The sequence below is a fragment of the Scardinius erythrophthalmus genome (genome assembly GCF_964197995.2).
Source record: "Scardinius erythrophthalmus genome assembly, chromosome: 1".
Taxonomy (NCBI): domain Eukaryota; kingdom Metazoa; phylum Chordata; class Actinopteri; order Cypriniformes; family Leuciscidae; genus Scardinius; species Scardinius erythrophthalmus.
In genome coordinates, this window is record NC_138221.1 from 27534403 (window position 1) to 27560338 (window position 25936).

The 25936-nt window shown below is 34.9% G+C and overlaps 1 protein-coding gene across 1 annotated transcript; it reads right to left on the reverse strand.

Moving 5' to 3' along the window:
- Window positions 1–632: 632 nt before the first annotated feature.
- gga3b (golgi associated, gamma adaptin ear containing, ARF binding protein 3b) lies at window positions 633–24431 on the reverse strand (the record flags this gene model as incomplete). Its single annotated transcript, XM_081373793.1, has 17 exons — window positions 633–1016; window positions 2189–2299; window positions 3899–4068; window positions 7886–8148; window positions 9789–9919; window positions 10019–10092; window positions 10945–11193; window positions 15044–15160; window positions 15930–16011; window positions 18006–18143; window positions 18452–18532; window positions 19446–19549; window positions 19751–19874; window positions 20801–20899; window positions 20986–21058; window positions 21194–21278; window positions 24287–24431. The coding sequence occupies 17 exons, from the start codon at window positions 24429–24431 to the stop codon at window positions 906–908; spliced, it is 2157 nt and encodes a 718-aa protein (XP_081229919.1). The 3' UTR covers window positions 633–905.
- Between the last annotated feature and the right edge of the window lie 1505 nt (window positions 24432–25936).

Consider the following 25936-nt stretch of genomic DNA (forward strand, 5'->3'; position numbering starts at 1 on the left):
AAAAAACATTACATTGAAAATTAAATATACGTAAAATAATAATAAAAAAACACATTGGGTAACAAGCAGAGTTATTATAGTGAACTAAAACTAAAACCATTAAAAAACTTGTTACTTGAAATAATAATAATAAAAATAATAATAATAATAAAACATTTTATCAGCTAGTTACATTATTAATTTTTGTTTAGTTTAACAATGTACTAAAAGTAAATAAAAAAAAAAAAAAAAAAAGAATTATAAAAACTATAAACAGATATATTTTTTAAAAACAATAATTAATAAAAATGATAAAAACAAAACAAAAATTACTTAAACTAAAATGAAAATGGAAAATACAAAAATAAAAACTAATTCAAAATATTTTAAAAATATATATAATAATATCTCGATAATACTAAAACAACACTGGTAACAAGGATGGAAGCTTGTTTCTGCCACTAAATAAAAAAATTAAAAAGGTAATTGACTATTTATCTCGCAATTCTGACTTTATAACTAGGGATGGTTCGATCGATCGACCACAGATCGGTATCGGCCGATGATCACAAAAGTAATTTCACACAAATGAAAGAAAAATATGTTTAATTTTTATTTTATTACAAGAACTTTGTACCCTATTTGTGTAAAGTGCCAGTCAGTAATTGTTTTACTGTGGTATTTTGATGGAAACTGTGATTAACTGTAAGTGCAGCACACAAAAGATCAATCTCTGAAGCGCGTGCGTTCGCTTCAGGACATCATGTGTGTCACTGACGGTGCGTTATTATAATAATATCCAGCTTGAATTTTGGCGAAAAACATCAAGCATCAAGTGCAGCCTCACAGCGCTACAGTAAAACACTGATTGAACATAAATCAGCAGCACAAATGAACGGGATACTTGGGAATGAAGGTTTAAGGATCTACAGGGATCCCCATCTGTCCGCTGGGGGAAACTGATCCAGCTCTCCCACCTCTGAGTACTGGCGCTCGCCCAGCAGATACGTCAGCTTATAGCGCAAACGCACGCGCTCCTGGAACACACACATACACAAACACAAACCTTTATGAAGTGGTGTCACATTTTGAATCGTTTAATTATTTATTCCCACTAATTGTTTTAAATAATTACAGTAACAAAAACAGTATTATAATAAATAAACAATAAATAATTAAAGAAATTTTTTTTATTAAATTAAATACAAAAATGTAATTATTTATTTATTTAAGATTTAATTTTATTCAGTTTAAAAAAAAAAAAAATATATACATATATATATATATATATAAAGGGATATAAGAACAATAAGAAAAACAATATTATAAATAGTATATTTTAATAATTTTAAAATACTTTATTTTTATTTAATTATATACAAAATACAAAAATGTAATTATTTATTCCCCCTTATTTTATGATAACAACAACAGTATTTAAATAATAATTTAAAAACAATTATTTTAAAAATACTTTTTAAAAGATGTTTTTTTTTAAATACAAAAAAATATTTATTACCCCATATTATTTTTTTAATAACAATAACAACAATATTTTAAATAATAATCTATTAAAAATAAAGATTTATTTTACAAAAACATATTTATTTTTCTTTATTTTTAATAATAACAATATTATAAATAATAAATTTGTATTTTTATATAAAATTAATACATTTTCAATAATTATTTATTCCACCTTATTTTTAATAAAAACAACAACAGTATTATACATATTTTAAATATTTAATTCTTTTTTTTACATTTTATTGGATTTTTTTATTGTAATATTTTTTAATAAAACAAGGTAATGGATGTGTGTGTGACCACTCATCATCACTCATCTATTTTTAATAATTTTAAAAAGACTATTTTTTTTATTAAAAAAAACAAAACAAGAAACATTATTTATTCCCCCTTTTTTCTAATAATAACAATAACAACAATATTTTAAATAATAATCTTTAAAAATAATTAAAAAAATATTTGATCCAAGATATTGGAAAATAAAAAGATATTGAAAAAATTATTAACAGTAATAGAAACATTATAAATATATATTTTTAATAATAATAATAATAATAATAATAATAATATAATAAACAATAATAATATAATAAATGTAAAATAATTATTTATTCCACCTTTTTGTAATAAAAAATAAATTAAATGTAAATATTATATATTATATATATATTAAATATTATACCTTCAGTGGGTTGGCGAGCAGCATGACCTGAGTGATGGAGGCGGGAGGCTGGATGGGGTTAAAGGGTGCGATCTCTGTGCCTGACGGAGGCTGAAGCTTCACTCGCATAGACTGATACACACACAAGAGCGTACAGGGTCAGAGGTCAATTTAAAGCAGATATTCAAAGTGCAACTTGTGCATCAGATCTTCACAGAGTGATCAAACATGTTTCAAGAAATCTCTGCGTTGCATTTCACATTTTACAGTGAAACGAATGCTCAGTTAAAGGTGCATTGTGTAATATTTAGGAGGATCTGTTGACAGAAATGCAATATCATATACATAACTATGTTTTCAGTGGTGTATAAAGACCTTACATAATGAACCGTTATGTTTTTATTACCTTAGAATGAGCCATTTCTATCTACACACCACGGGTCCCTAGCCTGGGTGCCAGCCCGAACCCCGCCCACAACATTTTTTGGTCGGGAAGTTCGGTCTGGACTCGATCCATTGAGGAGTAATTATGCTCGGCTCCTAGAAGGCCGAGCCAATCAAATTGCCAGGGCGGGCTTGCAGATGGTCTGCGGTTACGTAATCACCCACGTCACCAAAGAGCGCTTGATTTGAATTGGAGAATTGAGATTTCACGAGTTCACATTTACAAATAAGTCAGATAGAATAAATGCGTAGGCTATATGAGATGTCACGAGTTCACACAAATAAGTAAGATAGAATAAATGCGTATATGACGTGCTGTCCAAGGAGAGGGCTGTGGGCTCTCGGTAGCCATACTCCCCCGTGTTCCTGGTTGTGAGAGAACAAGACAAGAGTGAGGATTCGGGGTGGTGGAAGGACCGAGGGATGCTGAAAAACTGTCAAGGAGTGTTGTTAGGTAAGTTGACAGAGTGAATATGCTTCCTCAGTAACGTTAGACATGGTATTGTTTGATGACAAGTTGATATTGGATTGATTATTTGTACGTGCTCCTCCCAAACTTTGTTTATGAAACATCATGTGTAGATTCCGCCATCGTGTCTGTTATAGAAGATATCCACAGCGCATTCATTTTAAAAGAGGAACAGAGAGCCACGCCCGCGACATTTTGTTGGTTGAAAATATGAATGAAGAACATGCGTCATTTACTACGTTGCTCTGATTGGTTGTAGGTCTATCCAATTGAGTGCAGAGGGGTTTTTTTTCCTAGTTCGGTTGAGACACGCCCCATAATCAAATCTCTATGGAGCGGTATCAGACTCACATTCTGACTAGAATATGAGTATGACGAAGTCAGGCTAACGGGTCCCCTTACATCAACATGTTTCTACAGTGGCCCTGAATGGACAAACGCATTTCGTCACTATGTTGTTCTTCGTGCAAAGTTAGCTAAAGTCAGCGAATAAAACACTGACACAATGATGAACAAGTAATATTCACAATAACATCGTTTTACTGAATAATTAAGTAAACCTAATTTCTTAATTGATCTTTGTAAAGAAACCTCATTGCTTCACTGGCTACTCTCTGCTGTCTCACACGACGACATCACTTCCTGTCGGCCACCGTAACTTCTGTTGGGTGCAATTCACAACCTCACCACTAGATGCGGCTAAAAATTACACACTGCACCTTTAACTTTGTGAAGTGGTTCAACTGAATCACAGAAAGGAACTGACAGATGACTGATTGGTGTGAATCGCTCTGTGTCTGCAGATGAGGAGCTCGTACCTTTGGAACGGCTGCTTGCAGTAATACGTTCCTCACGGGTAACGGCGCCGTGTTGAGCAGCGACACCACGATCACCAGGACGTCCGGGCGACCCGGAGGACAGTCCATCGCGAAGTGCAGAAGAACACGAACTCCATCCTTATCATACACCGTCACAGGTAAGACTTTACCTGAGGACACCAGACAAACAAGAGGCAAATGCTGGATATCTGGGTCAGTCTCACAGAACAGCTGAATCACATTTCACCCCAAAATCAACCAAAAGAAATAATACATTATGATATCTAATTTATAATCAAATATTATAATAAAAGTTACATATATTTTAAATATTTATATAGTTCATAAAGGAATTTTAACCTATAATATAGATTATAATCTGGGAAAATTCAAATATTAATTGAATTGTGAATTTTTTACTAAAAAAACAAACCTTCAAGATCACATTTCACAAAAAAAAAAAAGAAAAAAAAGAAAGAAATAAAAGATTAGGCTTTTAGATAGTGTTATATAATATATATTTATAATAATACTTATAATGATAGAATTTATATGTCATTTTTCATAAATTTTTCATAATCATTTGTTAACAAACAAGTATTCATTACTTCAATGAGCTCATTGTTTCTGCCTTAAATTATTACATTGTTTAAATCAGAGGTCCCCAACCCCCGGGCCGCGGACCAGTACCGGTCCGTGGGACATTTGGCACCGGGCCGCACAGAAAGAATATATAACTTAACGTATTTTCCGGACTATAAATCGAGTATAAGTCGCATCAGTCAAAAATTGCGCCATGAAGAAGAAAAAAACATATATAGCCTAAGTCGCACTGGACTATAAGTCGCATTTATTTAGAAATGTAGCCTATTTCACACAAAAAAAAACGTTACGGACGGGACAGTTCTCCGTTACGGACGTGAGCGCTCTGAAAGCAGCACTAAAAGACTGCTTTAAAACTGTCACAGAGACCTCAAACAGAAAGCAAAAAGCCTGTCTTTAAATTTAATTTCGGTTTGTATTAATTGTATCTTAATTTTAATCAATGTTTCATCAATTTAATGGATTTAATAAGTAAGAAGTAAATATAGTAGAAAATATTTAATCACGACACGGAGGCGTGGGCGCGTGAACTGGAGCTGATCTCATAAATTAACCGAAACTCAGTAATAAGGTAGCCTACTTGCCTCACAGACCTGAGATATAGAAAGCATGAAATGTCTACTTTTAACCCCCTGAGGTCGGCTATCGCGCCGGCGCGATAGGCTCGTTTTTTTCCGTATGAGTGCAAAAAAAGTTTTTAAATTTTTATCTTATATGCTTGTGTTGTACATCAATCGATCCTGTTTAGTGTGTATTTTTTTGTGTATGCTTATAATAAAAACAAAGTGTTGTGCTTTTCGCCAAATAAAGAAAAATAAACATGATGCGAGTTCTGCCTACTCTCCGTCAGTGAAGTCAATTCTGAAACGCGTCCGAAAATGAACTGTAACTCAGCGAATACTCAGTCAAACAGGCATACAGTCACACAGGCATGAAGCTTGAATTCTCTTCTTTTAAATGAAGTAATTTTTATAAAAAACAAATATTCACAGTTTATGTAATATGTATGCAAAGAGAGAGATGTCAGTCGTTCTCATCTCAGCTAATTAAGTTTTAATGTGCTCCGCCCACGGAGAGCGCGCGCTATTCAAACGCAAATGTGAGGCGATCCAAACAAACCTGTGAAACGCCCACATCAGCTGGATAACACACACCGCGAGTTCACTTTCAGACTTATGTACTTTACGATGCTGTGAGGAATAATACTATCTTGATAATAATCCTGCAAAAATTTACCTCAGAAGTTCTGGAAGTATCATTTCGAGGAGCAAACGGATCCCGCTGAGGAATTAGGTCAGTTCTGTTTGCTTTGTTCTAATCGGAATGAATGAACGCAAAGATGCGTGCTGTTGTGGAGCTACTACAGCTGGCAAAAATACTGTTTAAATATGAATCGAGTTTCTGTGTATGAATGAATGAACGAACGAACGCACAGATGCGTGCTGTTGTGGAGCTACTACAGCTGGCAAAAATACTGTGTAAATATGAATCGCGTTTCTATGAATGAATGAACGCACAGATGCGCGCTGTTGTGGAGCTACTACAGCTGGCAAAAATACTGTTTTAATATGAATCGCGAATACAAAGAAAGATTACACTGGAAATATTGTTACAATTTTAAATGTTGTTGTAATTGTATAACCTTAAAAAAAAAAAAAAAAAAAAAAAAAAAAATATATATATATATATATATATATATATATATATATATATATATAAGGATAGATGTAAACAAAATCTTAAAAGGTCATTATGAGCCTTCTCTTTAAATAATTTTATTATGCTTTATTAGTGACACATTTGGGAAGAGAATATATTCCAAATCTGAAAATACAGTATGAGAACAATTAACTGCACAATTACTAGAAATGTTTACCTTGGATATTGTACAATTTGCAAGCAAAATTTGTGGAAAAAACAACAAACCAGTTATATATTGTCCTTGCATTCTTGTGGCTCAGTCACACACCTGAATGAAAGGCTCATTACGTATGCAGCCTCATTATGCGGGCCCCATTGACTCCACAGGTGTGAATCACGCCCACCCGCATATGGCCTTTCCAAACAAAAAGTGTTTTACAAGATTTAAATCAATGTATTGTGTTATGTGAATGATTAGGCAGGATGATTTTCACATAATTTTGAAGAAAAAATTCTAGGCAACGTCATCCATTAGTCAAAAGTCTTATTTACATATATTTAGAATGTGTTTTATGGCCTTATTTCAGAAACTTTAGTTTTTTGTTTTTGAAAAAACCATGCATAAACATTATTCTATCAAAAATACAAACATGTACATGCAAGTTGTTCACATATTATGGTAGCCCTGTTTGTGCTAAATAGAGTGAATTTACACCTTTGCCATTAATATGTTTATAAGCAACTGAAAAAAGCACAAATGTCAGGGCATGTCAGAACATCTCAAGGACCCCAAAAACCCCTCAGACCCCAGAGGGTTAAACAGAACAATTCAAAATGAAAGAAAACTGACTGTTCTCTGCTTATGTAGCCTAGGCTAATTCGTATGAAATGTGCATTTCTCTCGTTCACTAGGCCTACTGCGAAGATTGAGTCAGCATCGTCAACTTTATCTTTGCACAGAAAACACTTGTTTATTATTAAACAATTAAAATGTCTCCTGCTATATTTTACATATTCATAATCATTAATTTTGCCGGTTCTTTGTGACAGCTTTTAGTTGCTTTATTGGCAGCGCCACCCTTACATCGCATCAGCACCGAAAACATGGAGATTTTTTTCTTTTGGGGGCATTTTGTTTGTGTTCAGGCTTTCTCAGTTGTTTTTAGGCGCGATGTTACGAGTACACTGCTAATAAAATTGCGAGTAAGCCTACACATTGGATTCACGTTTATTATTATATTTAAAAAATACCCCAATTTTTATGCCGGTCGTATCATTTTATTTTGTTGTATTTATCCGCCACACCTTAAAGGCCGGTGCGTGAAAATATTGTCTGATATTAAACCGGTCCGTGGTGCAAAAAAGGTTGGGGACCGCTGAGTTAGATGATACATCACTACAAAACACAAAACAGAAAGTAGGATGTACATGTAGTTATGTGAAGTGTGTGTGTAAAATTGTGCTGATTATGTGTATATCTCTATAATAAGTAGAGATAATGTAGAACAATATATATACTGTATATATATATATATATATATATATATATATATATAGCAATAATAATGATCAAAGATGTAAAAATATTTTTATTTCCCTCCAATTTTAAGGATCAATACACTTTTCTGTCAGTGTAAACCGCTCGTCACTTGAAAATCATTTCAGATGATCAGCTAAATTTGAATCAGTAGCTCATGCGTTCGGTCTGCTTGAGCGGGTCGTATTGGCGCTGGTGTCACTCACTGGGTCTGATGGCCTCGAGCGGGACGTGCAGGCTGGCCAGGCTGGGCTCAGCGCTCCTCGCCGGGCTGCTCTGGGGCGAGTGGGACGAGAAGGGCTGAAAGAAGGGGCTGCCCGGAGCCGAGACGCATGTCCCGGCCTGAGCCCGAGCCACAGCAGGAGACGAGGGACCCGCCGCGCTCATGAACGGGTTAGAGCCTGCCGAGCCCATGAAGCCTCCAGAAAGACCAAAAGTTCCTCCAGCGATACCACTCAGACCTGAAACACTGAAGGAAGACACATGAAGTCTCATTTATATAGTCAAATAAGTGGTCTGCATAGGCAGCTCTCTTCTAAAGGAGCATCATAACATCATGCACCCTAATAAGTGACTGATATGAAACCACTTTAAGGCCCATTCACACCAAGGACGATAACGATAAAAATATAGCTCTAAAAATCCTTCTCAATATTGAAGAATAGCAGAGTCCATACCACAGCTATGACGATGATGATATAGAGAAACAATACCGTTGGAATCACTTTCAGAAAGATTTTTTTTCCAGCTGTTGAATGGTAATAAACTGACAGCTAATAGGAATCCATTCTAATTCAAGGGCTCGCACATTTAAAATGGCAGACGACACTGTGGAGAAGTTAATCACCGAGGTCCAGAAAAATCCTCCACTGTTTGACAAGTCAAGCCCCTTTTTTTTAAGTCAAGTCAAGTCATCTTCATTTATATAGCTCTTTTAACAATATAGATTGTTTAAAAGCAGCTTTACATTGATAACAGCAAATTAAAGTAACAGAGATTGTTTTGGCTTTACAGCAGCTCTAGAATAATGTTATTGTCCAGCTAAAGTTAGTTTTGATTGATTGATTCACTTCCGTTGCAAAGATCATTAGTTATTAACTTAGGGGAAGCTAACACAACACCCACCGTTCAAGAAAATGGAAATGGAAAACAATCGTTCATATAAATAAATGGTGAGAATAATTAACGTTACCTCAGGTATCGACAACACTGTCTTGCTTCCTTTGAAGTTGCAGTGTTTTTATTCCTCTATATTGACTATGTCAGCAAAATATACTGTTAGATTATTAGCTCGATTACACACTTCACTGAAAACACAGCATGCTGAGGACATCTGCTGGTTAAAGTCTGTAAATGCAACAACAACAGCAAAAACAATGACGTTGTACACACTTTGAAACCGCAGTGCGCGAACTTAGAATAACAGACCGTTATCGTTCATCGGTGTGTACGCAAATATAGTTATCGTTATAGTTATCGTTATAGTCATCTTTATAGTTATCGTTCTTGGTGTGGACGCAAATATAGTTATCGTTATAGTTATCGTTATAGTCATCTTTATGGTTATCGTTATTGGTGTGGACACAAATATAGTTATCGTTATAGTTATCGTTATAGTCATCTTTATAGTTATCGTTCTTGGTGTGGACACAAATATAGTTATCGTTATAGTTATCGTTATAGTCATCTTTATAGTTATCGTTCTTGGTGTGGACGCAAATATAGTTATCGTTATAGTTATCGTTATCGTTATAGTTATCAATCTTGGTGTGGACGCAAATATAGTTATCGTTATAGTTATCGTTATAGTCATCTTTATAGTTATCGTTATTGGTGTGGACACAAATATAGTTATCGTTATAGTTATCGTTATAGTCATCTTTATAGTTATCGTTCTTGGTGTGGACACAAATATAGTTATCGTTATAGTTATCGTTATAGTCATCTTTATAGATATCGTTCTTGGTGTGGACGCAAATATAGTTATCGTTATAGTTATCGTTATAGTTATCAATCTTGGTGTGGATGCAAATATAGTTATAGTTATCGTTCTTGGTGTGAACAGGCCTTCAGGCTGGTTTGAGGTGCAGTTTCAGAGCAGAATTATACCTCTTTCCACCTCCAAAGTCCAGCATGGAGAGATCCTGCATTCCCTGACTGACAGCCGGTGTGTGTGATGTCGGAAAGACGGCGCTTGGGGCCGAGATGCTCCCAAACAGGTCCAGGTCCGCATCAGGAGCCTGACAGCAAGAGGACAACCGAAATCACAGATTCAATAACCTCTCTCAGGATTATTAATATTCAACACCAGTAAGTCCAAATGATTTAGTGTGTCCGACCTGTAGGGACGTCCACTGAGCAGAGAGTTCATCCAGCTTCGGTCTGTTTGGCACAGAGGGCGGATCATTCAGGCCTGAGAATAAAATAACGTTTACATGCAGAAAAATAAAACTAAATTACATATAAACAACATTAAACTGATTTTATTTCAGCTAGTTGCCAAATAACCATTTCTTATTTTCATTTAGTTTAACTTGATGCAGTAAAATAACTAAAACTGAAATAATTTTTATTTATTTTTTAAATTACAAAAACATTTTACTGAAAATGCGGAAACTAATTAAAAATATGAATAAAACTAAAATAAAACGCACGGTGGAAGAAATTTAGAAGCATTTAATGGATTATTATTGTTATTATTACTATTTATTAATTAATAATTATTAATTGATTAATTATTGTTGTATGAATTATAATCATACACTACATTTTTAACGAACATTATTTTTTACATATTTATTAATAACAATATTTGTAATTGATGTATTATTAATAACAATTATAATAATATCAATTTTATACTTTAAACTTTAATTAATTAATTACATCAAGTACAATTATAACTTTTATTTACTAAACATTGTTTTCAAAACTGTATATACTTTTTAATAACAATATTTTTATTAATAATTATTTTATTAATAGTTTTCCAAATGTTTTAAAACATTATTAATAAGAACAATAATTTTAATATTAATAATATTATTTATTTATTTAAGTGTCAAATACATTTTTATCATATTACTGTTGATGTAATTTTACAAAAGACAACCGGTTTTGTTTTACAGTGATTTTACCACCGCTATGTGGGGTCCAGTGTAAAAAAACATGGTAAACTCACTGCATCACATGACCTCGCATGGCTTATTCCTTTATTATATACATCACCAGACAGTCTCACAACTATATAAGCAAGATTAATCACCGAGAGACAAGAGCTCATCGTCCAGCAGGGAGAGGGAGGTCTGCTGCTCAGGAGGCCTGTGATTGGGGCTGCTCTTCTGACTGCCGGCCAATCGGCGAGGAGGAGGCGGGAGCACAGGGATGGAGGAGGCCGTGTGATTGGTGGACGAGATCTGAGGAGGAGGAAGAGGAAGAGGAGGAGGGCCGGTCGGGGGAGAGGAAGGTTCATCCAGTCCAGCCAGATCAATCAGTGTGCCTGTGGTCTCGCATCCTGAGGGAAGAAGTAAAATCAGTAACACTTTATTTGACAGTGTCCTTGTTACATATGTTACATGTACTTACCATAGTAATAACAGTTAATTATGCATAATTACATGCAACTAACCCTCAGTCAAATCCTACCCTAACCCTATAGTAAGTACATGTAGTTGCTTAATATTACTCAGTACTTAAATATATAGTTACACTGTAACAATGACACCTTAAAATAAAGTGTAACCGCAAAAATCATGTGGGGAGAAAATGAAATGTCCTGGATTATCGAAATATTGCATTTGAGGGAAGATTGACAAATGAACCCTAAACTGAAGAAATTAATCCCTAAACTGAACAAATTAGCCCTAAACTGAACAAATGAACCCTAAACTGAACAAATGAGCCCTAAACTGAAGAAATTAACCCTAAACTGAAGAAATTAGCCCTAAACTGAAGAAATGAACCCTAAGATGAAGAAATGAGCCCTAAACTGAAGAAATTAACCCTAAACTGAAGCCCTAAACTGAAGAAATGAACCCTAAACTGAAGAAATGAACCCTAAACTGAACAAATGAGCCCTACACTGAAGAAATTAACCCTAAATTGACGAAATTAACTCTAAACTGAACAAATTAGCCCTAAACTGACAAAATGAGCCCTAAACTGAAGAAATGAACCCTAAACTGAAGTAATGAACCCTAAACTGAAGAAATGAACCCTAAACTGAAGAAATGAGTCCTAAACTGAAGAATTGAGCCCTAAACTGAAGAAATGAACCCTAAACTGAACAAATGAGCCCTAAATTGAACAAATGAACCCTAAACTGAACAAATGAGCCCTAAATTGAACAAATGAACCCTAAACTGAAGAAATGAGCCCTAAACTGAACAAATGAGCCCTAAATTAAACAAATGAACCCTAAACTGAAGAAATGAGCCCTAAATTGAACAAATGAACCCTAAACTGAAGAAATGAACCCTAAACTGAACAAATGAGCCCTAAATTGAACAAATGAACCCTAAACTGAAGAAATGAGCCCTAAACTGAAGAAATGAGCCCTAAACTGACAAAATGAGCCCTAAACTGAAGAAATGAACCCTAAACTGAAGTAATGAACCCTAAACTGAAGAAATGAACCCTAAACTGAAGAAATGAGTCCTAAACTGAAGAATTGAGCCCTAAACTGAAGCCCTAAACTGAAGAAATGAACCCTAAACTGAACAAATGAGCCCTAAATTGAACAAATGAACCCTAAACTGAAGAAATGAGCCCTAAATTGAACAAATGAACCCTAAAATGAAGAAATGAGCCCTAAACTAAAGAAATGAGCCCTAAACTGAAGAAATGAGCCCTAAACTGAAGAAATGAGCCCTAAATTGAACAAATGAACCCTAAACTGAAGAAATGAGCCATAAATTGAACAAATGAACTCTAAACTGAAGAAATGAACCCTAAACTGAACAAATGAGCCCTAAATTGAACAAATGAACCCTAAACTGAAGAAATGAGCCCTAAACTGAAGAAATGAGCCCTAAATTGAACAAATGAACCCTAAACTGAACAAATGAGCTCTAAACTGAAGAAATGAGCCCTAAACTGAAGAAATGAACCCTAAACTGAAGAAATGAGCCCTAAACTGAAGAAATGAACCCTAAACTGAACAAATGAGCCCTAAATTGAACAATTGAACCCTAAACTGAAGAAATGAGCCCTAAACTGAAGAAATGAGCCCTAAATTGAACAAATGAACCCTAAACTGAACAAATGAGCTCTAAACTGAAGAAATGAGCCCTAAACTGAAGAAATGAACCCTAAACTGAAGAAATGAGCCCTAAACTGAGGAAATGAGCCCTAAATTGAACAAATGAACCCTAAACTGAAGAAATGAGCCCTAAATTGAACAAATGAACCCTAAACTGAAGAAATGAGCCCTAAACTGAAGAAATGAGCCCTAAATTGAACAAATGAACCCTAAACTGAACAAATGAGCTCTAAACTGAAGAAATGAGCCCTAAACTGAAGAAATGAACCCTAAACTGAAGAAATGAGCCCTAAACTGAAGAAATGAGCCCTAAATTGAACAAATGAACTCTAAACTGAAGAAATGAGCCCTAAATTGAACAAATGAACTCTAAACTGAAGAAATGAACCCTAAACTGAACAAATGAGCCCTAAATTGAACAAATGAACCCTAAACTGAAGAAATGAGCCCTAAACTGAAGAAATGAGCCCTAAATTGAACAAATGAACCCTAAACTGAACAAATGAGCTCTAAACTGAAGAAATGAGCCCTAAACTGAAGAAATGAACCCTAAACTGAAGAAATGAGCCCTAAACTGAACAAATGAGCCCTAAATTGAACAAATGAACCCTAAACTGAAGAAATGAGCCCTAAATTGAACAAATGAACTCTAAACTGAAGAAATGAACCCTAAACTGAACAAATGAGCCCTAAATTGAACAAATGAACCCTAAACTGAAGAAATGAGCCCTAAATTGAACAAATGAACCCTAAACTGAAGAAATGAGCCCTAAACTGAAGAAATGAGCCCTAAACTGAAGAAATGAGCCCTAAACTGAAGAAATGAGCCCTAAACTGAACAAATGAGCCCTAAATTGAACAAATGAACCCTAAACTGAAGAAATGAGCCCTAAATTGAACAAATGAACTCTAAACTGAAGAAATGAACCCTAAACTGAACAAATGAGCCCTAAATTGAACAAATGAACCCTAAACTGAAGAAATGAGCCCTAAACTGAAGAAATGAGCCCTAAATTGAACAAATGAACCCTAAACTGAACAAATGAGCTCTAAACTGAAGAAATGAGCCCTAAACTGAAGAAATGAACCCTAAACTGAAGAAATGAGCCCTAAACTGAAGAAATGAACCCTAAACTGAACAAATGAGCCCTAAATTGAACAAATGAACCCTAAACTGAAGAAATGAGCCCTAAACTGAAGAAATGAGCCCTAAATTGAACAAATGAACCCTAAACTGAACAAATGAGCTCTAAACTGAAGAAATGAGCCCTAAACTGAAGAAATGAACCCTAAACTGAAGAAATGAGCCCTAAACTGAAGAAATGAGCCCTAAATTGAACAAATGAACTCTAAACTGAAGAAATGAGCCCTAAATTGAACAAATGAACCCTAAACTGAAGAAATGAGCCCTAAACTGAAGAAATGAGCCCTAAATTGAACAAATGAACCCTAAACTGAACAAATGAGCTCTAAACTGAAGAAATGAGCCCTAAACTGAAGAAATGAACCCTAAACTGAAGAAATGAGCCCTAAACTGAAGAAATGAGCCCTAAATTGAACAAATGAACTCTAAACTGAAGAAATGAGCCCTAAATTGAACAAATGAACTCTAAACTGAAGAAATGAGCCCTAAACTGAAGAAATGAGCCCTAAATTGAACAAATGAACCCTAAACTGAAGAAATGAGCCCTAAACTGAAGAAATGAGCCCTAAATTGAACAAATGAACCCTAAACTGAACAAATGAGCTCTAAACTGAAGAAATGAGCCCTAAACTGAAGAAATGAACCCTAAACTGAAGAAATGAGCCCTAAACTGAACAAATGAGCCCTAAATTGAACAAATGAACCCTAAACTGAAGAAATGAGCCCTAAATTGAACAAATGAACTCTAAACTGAAGAAATGAACCCTAAACTGAACAAATGAGCCCTAAATTGAACAAATGAACCCTAAACTGAAGAAATGAGCCCTAAACTGAAGAAATGAGCCCTAAATTGAACAAATGAACCCTAAACTGAACAAATGAGCTCTAAACTGAAGAAATGAGCCCTAAACTGAAGAAATGAGCCCTAAACTGAAGAAATGAGCCCTAAACTGAGGTCACCTTCACTAGCAGCCGGTCTGAGATCTTCACCCTCGCCGTCGTCCGCCTGTCCGTCAACGACTCGTTTATAAGAGCCGATTACTCTGGACAAATCATCGTTCGCCTTGAGAATGTCCCCTACAGTAAGCAGACACATAATGAACATTTCAAATAAACAATCATTCTAGGGCTGCACGATTAATCGCAATTTACATGTAATCGCACTTAAACCGATTTGGCTTATCGCGATTATGAAATCGCAAAGGCTGCGATTATTTGTTATGTGCAGCTTGTCAGTGACGTACGGCTCTGTAAACGCTGCTCCATCTGAAAGCACTGAGTCTGAGTCTCTTATAACGAGCATTTGAAAAAACAACACACGTCAAACATGAGAAGCATTTATGAACCTCTTGTTTAACAAAAGACAACATTTAATAACATGCTTTTACTCCAAACTCACTTCATAACAAAGCACTGCTACTTCTGCGTAGTGATTCGCTCAGAGTTGGAGTAAATCACTCCGCAGAAGTAGCAGTGCTTTGCCTTCTGAGAATATAGTTCCCAGTATGTATACGGTTAGAAGACGGCTGTGTCTCATGTGACCTTGTTATTCGTACACGCTGTGACTATACAAATCACAACATGTAAATAGGAAAATGTTGCCGTTATTTTGTCACTTATTGGGAGCAGTATCCTAGCTGGAGCCATTTACCTCCAGTCTTTGTGCTAAGCTAGGCTAGCCGTGGGTGCGTCAGACAGAGTTACGGCACGCACAGAGATGAAAACGGTATGTATGGACTTATCTAACTCTGGGGGATACGGTGAATAAGCTAAAGTCCCAAAAGTCGGCGTGTTCCTTTAATCATGCAGCCCTAATCATTCTCTGAGAGAGTAAAGCGTGGTTTACCCAGACTGGAGTCGTTGTCCTCCGCTTCGGTGGCCAGTTTGAACGCGGTGCGTCGGAGTTTGTCACAGCGCTCGTACAGCTCCTGGACACAGACGCCAGGTCACATGTGAGCGCTGTTGTCATGGTTACATCGACCTAATTATACAAGCTCTAACAGTACAGACAGGAAACTGCTGTAATGATACAGTACAGCACTGTGAAATCAACATTTAAACACATGAAACACACTTCACTGTTATTGCACTACTGTCATGTGACTTCTGTGAAATAAGATGGTCAACCAATAACGGACGACTGACGGATTCCGCACATTTTTGGCTGGCAACCAAAAAGTTGCTGAATGACATGAAACTGAAACTAATTCCACCAGACCTGATCATGTGGTGATAAATAAAGATTACTACCACTCTACTCGATTATATTGCATTCCACTCTACTCTACACTCCACTCTATTATATTCTAATCTGGTCTATTCTATTCCACTCTTCTCTACTATATTCTTTTCCACTCTACTCTTCTCTGTTATATTCTATTTCACTCTATTCTACACTGCACTCACTCCAAACTCACTTCATAACGAGAGCTAAGCTCCTCCTTCTGTGAGATGATGATTCTTACACAGAATAAGGCAGTCGTGTGTTTATAAGTCATGTTTAATCGTTTCAATCTTCTATTTATTCAGATACAGCGATAGGGGTTTCCTGGAATGATGATAAAAGTTCCTATTATATTCTTCTCTATTATACTCCTTTCCACTCTACTCTACTCTCCTCTCCACTCTATTATATTCTAATCTGTTATATTCTATTCCACTCTATTATATTCCTTTCCATTCTACTCTATTCTATTCCTTTCCACTCTACTCTATTCTATTCTATTCCTTTCCACTCTACACTCCACTCTATAATATTCTAATCTGTTCTGTTCTATTCTATTCCACTCTATTCTATTCCACTCTATTATATTCTATTTCACTCTATTCTACACTGCACTCTATTATATTCTATGGTGTTCTATTCAACTCAACTCTGTTATATTCTATTCTACTCTACACTCCACTCAATTATATTCAAATCTGTTCTATTCTGTTCCACTCTACTCTATTATATTCCTTTACACTATATTCTGTTATATTCTATTTCACTCTATTCTACACTGCACTCTATTATATTTTACGCTGTTATATTCTATTCCACTCAAATTTATTATATTCTATTTTACTCTATTCTACACTGCACTATTATATTATATGGTGTTCTATTCTATTCCACTCTACTCTGTTATATTCTATTCCACTCTACTCTATCATATTCTACTCTACTCTACACTCCACTCAATTATATTCAAATCTGTTCTATTCTCTTCCACTCTACTCTATTATATTCCTTTACACTCTACTCTGTTATATTCTATTTCACTCTATTCTACACTGCACTCTATTATATTTTACGCTGTTATATTCTATTCCACTCTACTTTACTCTATTATACTCTACTCTACTCTGTTATAACCTATTTCACTCTACTCTACACTGCACTCTATTATATTTTATATTTTACTCTGTTCTATTCTATTACATTATACTCTGTTCTATTCTATTCCACTCTACTCTACTCTTCAAGTGCACTAAGCATAGTCCCAGTCCCAGTAGAGTAAACTGTGGCTACCCTGCAAGAACTAATCTAAATCGTGAGGTTTCTAACTGGTTAAAGTTTAGGTGGTTGATCAGCTGGCAAACCAGCCAAAAATCAAGATCATGTGCATTTCCCCCCCACTAACTATTATTTTTACTGAAGACAATACAGTTATTTATACTTCTAGAATCACAAAATGAAACATGTTTGTTTAATATACACCCAGTTTCTGATAATATAAAAGTTAAAAACAAGGTGCTTTGACATAATTGCAGCAGAAATAGTAGAGAAATATGCAGGCTAAGCTGATGATCCAGAACTAGCTGAACCACCTGATGCTCAGGAGATCTACTTTAGTATAAGTCACAAGTCGTTTCTTTAAAAGCGCACTTTCTTGGCCTGCTCATGTCTAAACGCTGCGTGTTGTGCTCATGGTCTGACCTTGATGAGCTCACGGTCGGCGTCTGACGATCGGTCCCTGTCGTACTGACTCAGCATCTCTCCCAGGAGCTTGACGTTGATGTTCACCTCCTCCAGCGTGTGGATGCGTTTGCTCATTTTCTGCACTCGGGCTTCATCCTGCAACACAGATTCAGTCCATCACATCATGCATGTCACACCAGATCCAGAATCAGGGTGCGAATAATACTGATATAACACATTATCATGAGGTTGGCTTATTTTACAATGAATAATAGTTATTTATTTTTATTTATATCCTTAAATTAATTTAAATCCTTTAATTGCATTAAAAAAGACAAATCAAAATTGGTTTGGACCCTCAATGTTCAAGAAACACATTTACCGCTTTGTTGTGATTAGTGTAAAGAAGGAAATGGTGTTTCACGTTGTCAGAACAGCATCTCGATCACGTCTCTCTCTCTCACCTCTTTCACCATGTTTTTGATGAGTCTGTTCGCCTCCTGAAGATCTTCTGGGTTTTTGCTCCTCAGAAGTTCAGCCAACAACTGCCATCAAATCACAGAAGAGCACAAAGTCATTTCTGTGGTTTCATAAAGAGAAACCGCATCGAGTTAAACTCAAATGTTTTCAGAAGCAGGAAATGATGGGTAGTCAGCAACTTTCTGGATCCAGAGTCTTTCTGGATATATACACTGAAAGCAACCAAATTAGATTCTGTAATTTGACTTTACGGTTTCCTCGACTGGTGTTATTTTATAGTTGTATCATTTGAACTGAGAATAAATTGTTGATTCTGATTTTGTATATTTCATACATATCTTATGTCATGTTGTACTTGAACGGTGTCGTGTTAGCGACCCCTAAGTTAATAGCTAATGATCTCTGCAACAGAAGAATCCAATCAGTCAAAACTAACTTTAGCTGGACAATAACTTTATTCTAGAGCTGCAGTAAAGCCAAAACAATCTCTGTTACTTTAATTTCCTATTATCAATGTAAATTATCACTGCTTTGAAACAACCTATATTGTTAAAGCGCTATAATGAACGTGACTTGACTTGACTTGTAGTTATAATTTAATTTAAAAAAAAAATCTTCCTCCTCTGTTACTGGAATACATTGTTGATTCTGTTTTCTTACACTGTTAAGTGCATTGTTATATTATATCCTGTTTGTTTTTTTTGGAACATTATGTTGGGTTTAATTGTGTTTTGGTGAGATGTGTCTTCACAATTTGTCTAATAATTTCTTCTCAATTGTGACTATACTATATTATGTAATCAGGTGATCACATGACTAACTAATTGCTGCTTAAAAGGACATTAGTCGGTGTCTGGTTATTTCAAAACTGTTTTTAATTGCCTAAGCCATAATGAAATAAAGGCTTTTTATACACATTTACTTTAACTCTCTAGTGCCTTGGCTTGATAAGTTTTTAGGAAGTGATGTCAGTCTCACCTTCCCCATGTCCTCGTTGTCAAACACCGGGTTTTTGGGCCGAGCGGGAGGCGACGGGATCAGGGTTTTGTCCACTGTCAGTTCTGGGTCCGACATCACGAGTCCTGAAGAAATCATCACACACACACACACACACACACACACACACCATCAATCAGACAACCGCTCATGACCGACCCCAGAAAGTGCGTCCGTAGAATTGTGTAAAATTGTTTATTTCTGTCATTTTTATGTTCAGCATTTTGGTGCCCATTGCGGTTTTTGAAAGTGCTTTAGAAATAAAGTTGAGTGGAGTTAAATCTCACCTTGCTTCTTGAGCGCCTGGTATGCGTCCGCGATCTTGGACTCGTTGGGAAACGCCACCGTCCAGCTGTACAGCATCTCAATAATCTTATTCTTCACCTTCTCAGAAACACTGTTCCCCATGTACTGCAACACACACACACACACTGCTTTTGACACATGTTTCGTATTAGACATATAAGTGCACAGGAATGAGCCATAAAACCCAGAATCAAGATCACATTTTTACACTTCTGGTTCCATCATCCTGATGTCAACTGGTTTTTTGAATGGGTTTTTGGTTAAATGCGAACATAAGCTCAAGATATTTTCACGTTTTATTCTACAACATAAATATACCAGTAGGGGTGTAACGATACCCTCATTTTACAATTCGATACATATCACGATATTGAACTCACGATGCAATATTATTGCGATACTCCAAGACACATGATAAAAGGTTAACAAAAAACACACTGTTGATTAAAAAGGTAAATTTGGGCTTGGACTTGGTGCTGGAAACCCAAAGCTTTGGACAATAGAGACGCCAGAACAACAATATTCATGATTCTGAAGCTTAAAATACAGAATTATTTTAGAGGAATATGTTTGCACTCTGTCACTGACTAGATATATTTAAAATAATGCAACTTTTTACTGGTAACAAGACATTTGGCATTATCAGGACCCACAAATATTCCCCCATTATACATTATATTCAACATTATATACAGTAGTTTAATGCAGTGCTGACACTAAAACTCTGAAAACTAGGTTTAAACTTTCATGGAAACCGTTGTTGAAAGTTTAATGATGGCGAGTTCATTTATAGCCCATGCTTAGCTTCTGACTTCTGCTGATTGTTTTTAGGCTTCAAAATTCATAAAAGTTTGTGAAGATTATTATGACGAACAAAACGTGTAAGAATCATAAACTTTTGTTAGTCTCAGAGCTCATTTTCAGCAATTACCCAAAAGCCTATGGAAAAATCCAATTGGGATTTTATCAAGGGAATCAGGCTGCTGACATTTGGGTCAACAAAAATAACTCATAATAGAAAAACCACCAACCCTGGGTGAAACCACTTTAATCAGCTCATTTAAAAACCTATATCTGGCTATTTCGTTGTGAAATCTTCGCCCACAGTTCTTCATACACGCCTCTAGTACCTGCAGAGACACAGAAACATCACATTATCCATGAACAGACTCATGCTAGAGCAGAGATGGAGGATTAGCATTAAAACATCACTCACAGTCAGAGCTTGAAGGGCTTCCCATTCTTGAGAGTAGATTTTGTGAACGAGGAGTCTCACAGCTATCTGAGGACTATACACACACACACACACACACACACACACACACACACACACACACACACACACACACACACACACACACACACACAATCAGAAAGAGCAGAGAATCTGTAGTTTTCAGTCATGTTGGATTACGAAGGCTTACCCTTCCAACTCCTTATTGATCTGGTCACAAAACCCGATAATATATTCCCAGTCCTCCTGCCGGTTGGTGGGGTGTGTGGCTTTGTCTGTGGAGAACACACACATTCGTAAAGGACCAAACAATCGGCCTCGTTGAGCTCTGTGTCTGTGATACACTGGCACAACAGTGTGAGGGACAATCACAGTGATGCATATCAATATTTCCATCAATAATGTAAAGAAAAGTCCTTTACAAAAAGTGTTATATATGTATAATATCAGCATATTCATGTACCATTGTATTTACATGATGTGCAAAAATCGTTGTATTATCATGGTTGGTGTACTATTTGTTACACTTGATAAAATCATCAGTTCAATGGTTAATTAATAATCCCAGCTGTAAATCAAAAAAGCATTGTATTATCATGGTTAGTGTACTATTTAACACACTGGATAAAATCATCTGTTAAATGGATAATTAATAATGAATTCTGCTTTAAATCCTAAATCTCTGGGTCTGAACTCATCCTATATAAATCCAAACACAGACTTTGCACTATCTGAACGCAATATCGCCAGATCTGACAGTCAACACGCACTCTATGAATTTATAAATCATACTATAAGAAAGGCTTGGCTCATGAATATTAATTACGAGGCGTGACGTTCGTACAGTGTCCGTATCTGATTGGTTGGTAGGCAGGTGCTGGTAAGTGGGCGCTGGCGAATTAACGAATCCTACTATGGTGAAGTCTCGCTCTTACATATCATGTAGGCTTTGTGATTGGACGCCCTGAGAAGGTTACCAGGCAACGTCAATATGATAAAATTATTTTTCATGAGCAGACCTTCATCATAGTATGATTCGAAATTTCGCGGAAAACGCCAAACAAGCGCGTCAGACGAGCCGGGACTGATGCATTGCAGCGAACACACACAACAAGAATATTATTTACATCTATTGTGAGATGCAAATGATAATAGTGCACGTACTGAGCCAGGATTCGAGTGATTCTCCCTCCGGAAACGCCATGATCCTCATTTAAAGCTCTGACAGCATAAATCCACACATTTCCCCCTTAGATACCACAGACATTCGTCAAATTAAACCGAGAATGATAAAAACAAACATCCTCTGATCCATCCGAGCCTGTGGGCCGCGACAAAATACTGCTTTATTTATTTATTAAACGAATAGTGCATCAGCCGGCGGTATCATCAGCTGCCTGTGTGGAGGTCCTTGATTTAGACGCCTCTAAATATTACAAAATAAAAGTCTCTAGTAACGCGAACTACTGCGAGTCCTGTTGGATTACAAAATAAAAGTAAAACTTTAAGGTCTTTAAATAAGTCTTTAAAGTGTTGTTGTTTCAAATGTTATAGCAAATAATATAATATAATATAATATAATATAATATAATATAATATAATATAATATAATATAATATAATATAATATAATATAATATAATATAGGTAAATAGAATATAGGCGAATAGAATAGAATAGAATAGAATAGAATAGAATAGAATAGAATAGAATAGAATAGAATAGAATAGAATAGAATAGAGAAACAGACGTCTGATGATGGGAAAACTTTTTGCATTTTTTTTCATATTAATAAAATGGTAGCCTATGTTTATTTAGAATTATGGGGCACACAAACTGTTTTAGAAACACTGTCGGTGAAAACGAAAGTCTCTTCTGCTCTTCAATGCTGTATTTATTTTATTAAAAATAAACAATAAAATTATATTGTAAAATTTAATAATTTTCTGATCAAAGCTGTATTTTCAGCATCATTACTCCAGTCTTCAGTGTGACATGATCCTTCAGAAATCATTACAATATGAAGATTTGATGTTCAAGAAACATTTATTAGTATTATCAATATTGAAGACAGTTGTGTAAAACATTTTTTTTTTCAGGATTCTTTGATGAATATAAAGTTCAAAAGGACAGCATTTATTTGAAATAGATTATTTTGTAACATTATACATTTCTTTACTGTAACTTTTGGTCAATTTAATGCATCTTTGCATGATGTATTAATTTATATGTATTAATTTATATAACTAATAATTAAGTTCCCCCCTTACTTTTGAATGGTTGCAATGTTGCACAAGCTTTCTATTTCAGATAAATGCTGCTCATTTGAACTCTCTAAAAAAAGTTGTACGCAACTGTTTTCAATATTGATGATAATCATAAATGTTTTTTAAACATCAAATCTTCATATTAGAATGATTTCTGAAGGATCATGTGACACTGAAGACTGGAGTAATGATCAAATATATTCAAATAGAAAACAGATATTTGACAATTTAATAATATTTCACACACACACACACACACACACACACACACACACACACACACACACACACACACACACATCTATCTATCTATCTATCTATATATCTATATATCTATCTCTCTCTCTCTCTCTCTCTCTCTCTCTCTCTCTATATATATATATATATATATATATATATATATATATATATAATAAATGCAGCCTTGGTGAGCATATAGACTTCTTCTATAAACATTATCTTACCGATTCAAAACTTTGGACTCTTTTTTTGGTGTATTTAAAAGAGAAACCTTGGACTATTGTTATTATTTTCATATATATATATATATATATATATATATATATATATATATATATATATATAGGCTACATTTATTTAGAAGTTTTAGTTTTATTAGATAATATGGTAATATGACTTTCATGTGGGAATAAAACTGTTTCATGGTGCGTAATTTTAAACACCTTTTACCTTATTTTAATTATTCTCAGGTTAGGTAAATTAAGTCAAATCTGTCCTAAATAATAAGCATTTTTAATATTATTTAGATCACAGAAGACCTCTCCGTGCAGTTCAGCTCAATCTTTTGTAAAACAGAGACTTATTACAGGCGAGCTTCTTAATTTCAATTATATATTTGATTAAATACAGGTTAACTAGTTTACATAAAAGGAGGTACTAATATACAAAATAAAAATAAAAGTAAATCAAAACCAAATCGTTTACAAGCTTTAACTTCATGAGGCGCAATGGCAAGGCAACACCGGAGAGGCCGTCCTTGGTGAATCAGCGTCTGACTGGACATGTCATTTGTTCCAGCTCTTTTAAAGTCCATCAACCTTTTGACATCTTCAGAAATCCCCTCCTGGAAACTCCCTAAAACTTGTTCATTAAAGCCTTTCACCTCTTCTTCCTCCTTCTTCTGACCTTTTCTTTGTTGCATTCTGTGTCTCGTCCGCAACACATACGAAGGTAATGCTTGCATTTTTCTTCTTTCTTTGGCAAAGCTCTTTTTAAAGAATGTTTTGTTCCTTGTTATGCTTTTTAATAAATGTTAAATGTTAAACATTAATTGTGTGTTTTTTTTTTTTATAAACCACTTACTCAATATATGGTTACAATGATTAAAGTGTAGCCTATTTCATTATATAACACTTCCTTAATAAATCATTTAACAACTTCTGGTGTCTTGCTTTATAAAAAAAAAAAAAAACACTTTAATTATATAAGGTTACCATTATGGTTGACTACGATACATAAGTGCTTCATATACAAAAAGGCATATTTAAAATAGAATAATTGCATATTCCATAACAAAACATAAAACAGTATAATTTAAAAGATTTTTTCAGAACATGTATTAGATCTTTGAAGTCAAAAACTGCTTGTAAGGCACAATTTTCAGTAAAGCGGCTTTTAAATAATATACACATATACCAGACTTGACACAACTGCAGGAGCAGTGCAGGTGTGATAAGAAATAAGTCTATTAGATAAACTTTGTCTTAACAGAAGCATATAACCAAGTTGGTTATCTTTACTTCTTCATTTCAGCAGTTATAAAAAGTGCATTGCATAAAGAAAGAATGGGGCTTAAACATTATTCTCAGTACAACATGGTTATGTATGAATAGCAATACTTAAAGAAACAAGTGTACACATCGTAAGAAAAATTATCTGTGGAAAAACAATGTCCTGCAGAAAATTACCAGTACATTTTCAGTTAAGTTTTACAGTTTTTAAAATCTAAAACACAACACAATCAAAGTGTGATTCAAAATACATGTTAAAGGTCAATATGGAAAATTGCTTGATATTAAAATGGTACATCGGGCCCTATTTTAGAGAGTAAACTGAAGTAAAATAAAAGTAATGAATGTAAAGAATATGATTAGTCCATGTACTGTGTATGAATATATCAATGAGTAATGCTATAAGAAAATTTATTTAAAAGAAATTAAGACTGAAGTACAACACAGGTACACATGCTTTCTGGAGAGTCTCTCAGCCAACTCTCACACAACACAACTAACGTTACCATTACTTTTATGAAATTCACATCAAACATTTCTGCTAATGTAACCATATGCTTCTGTCTGCGTTGTGTTGTAAATTCAGTGCAAGAACGACAGGAGAGTGCCAGACTGGGTCTGCATAAGATAATATATTTTATATATATTATATATATATATACACAGTTCGGGAGAAAGGCAGAAAAGAAAAGCACAAGGAAAGAAAAAGCAAAGAAAACAAAAGCACATAGACGGAGAAAACGCAATAACTCCATACACTTAAACATGAAACCTGATAATATAAACTTAAACACAAAAATAGGGTTTGTCAATGCATAGCTGCTACCTGCATAGGAGAATATATTTTGATAAACAGGCCGTCAGGCCAGCTTCAGCTCAATCACACAGTGACACAAAATAACATTCCCAATTGTAT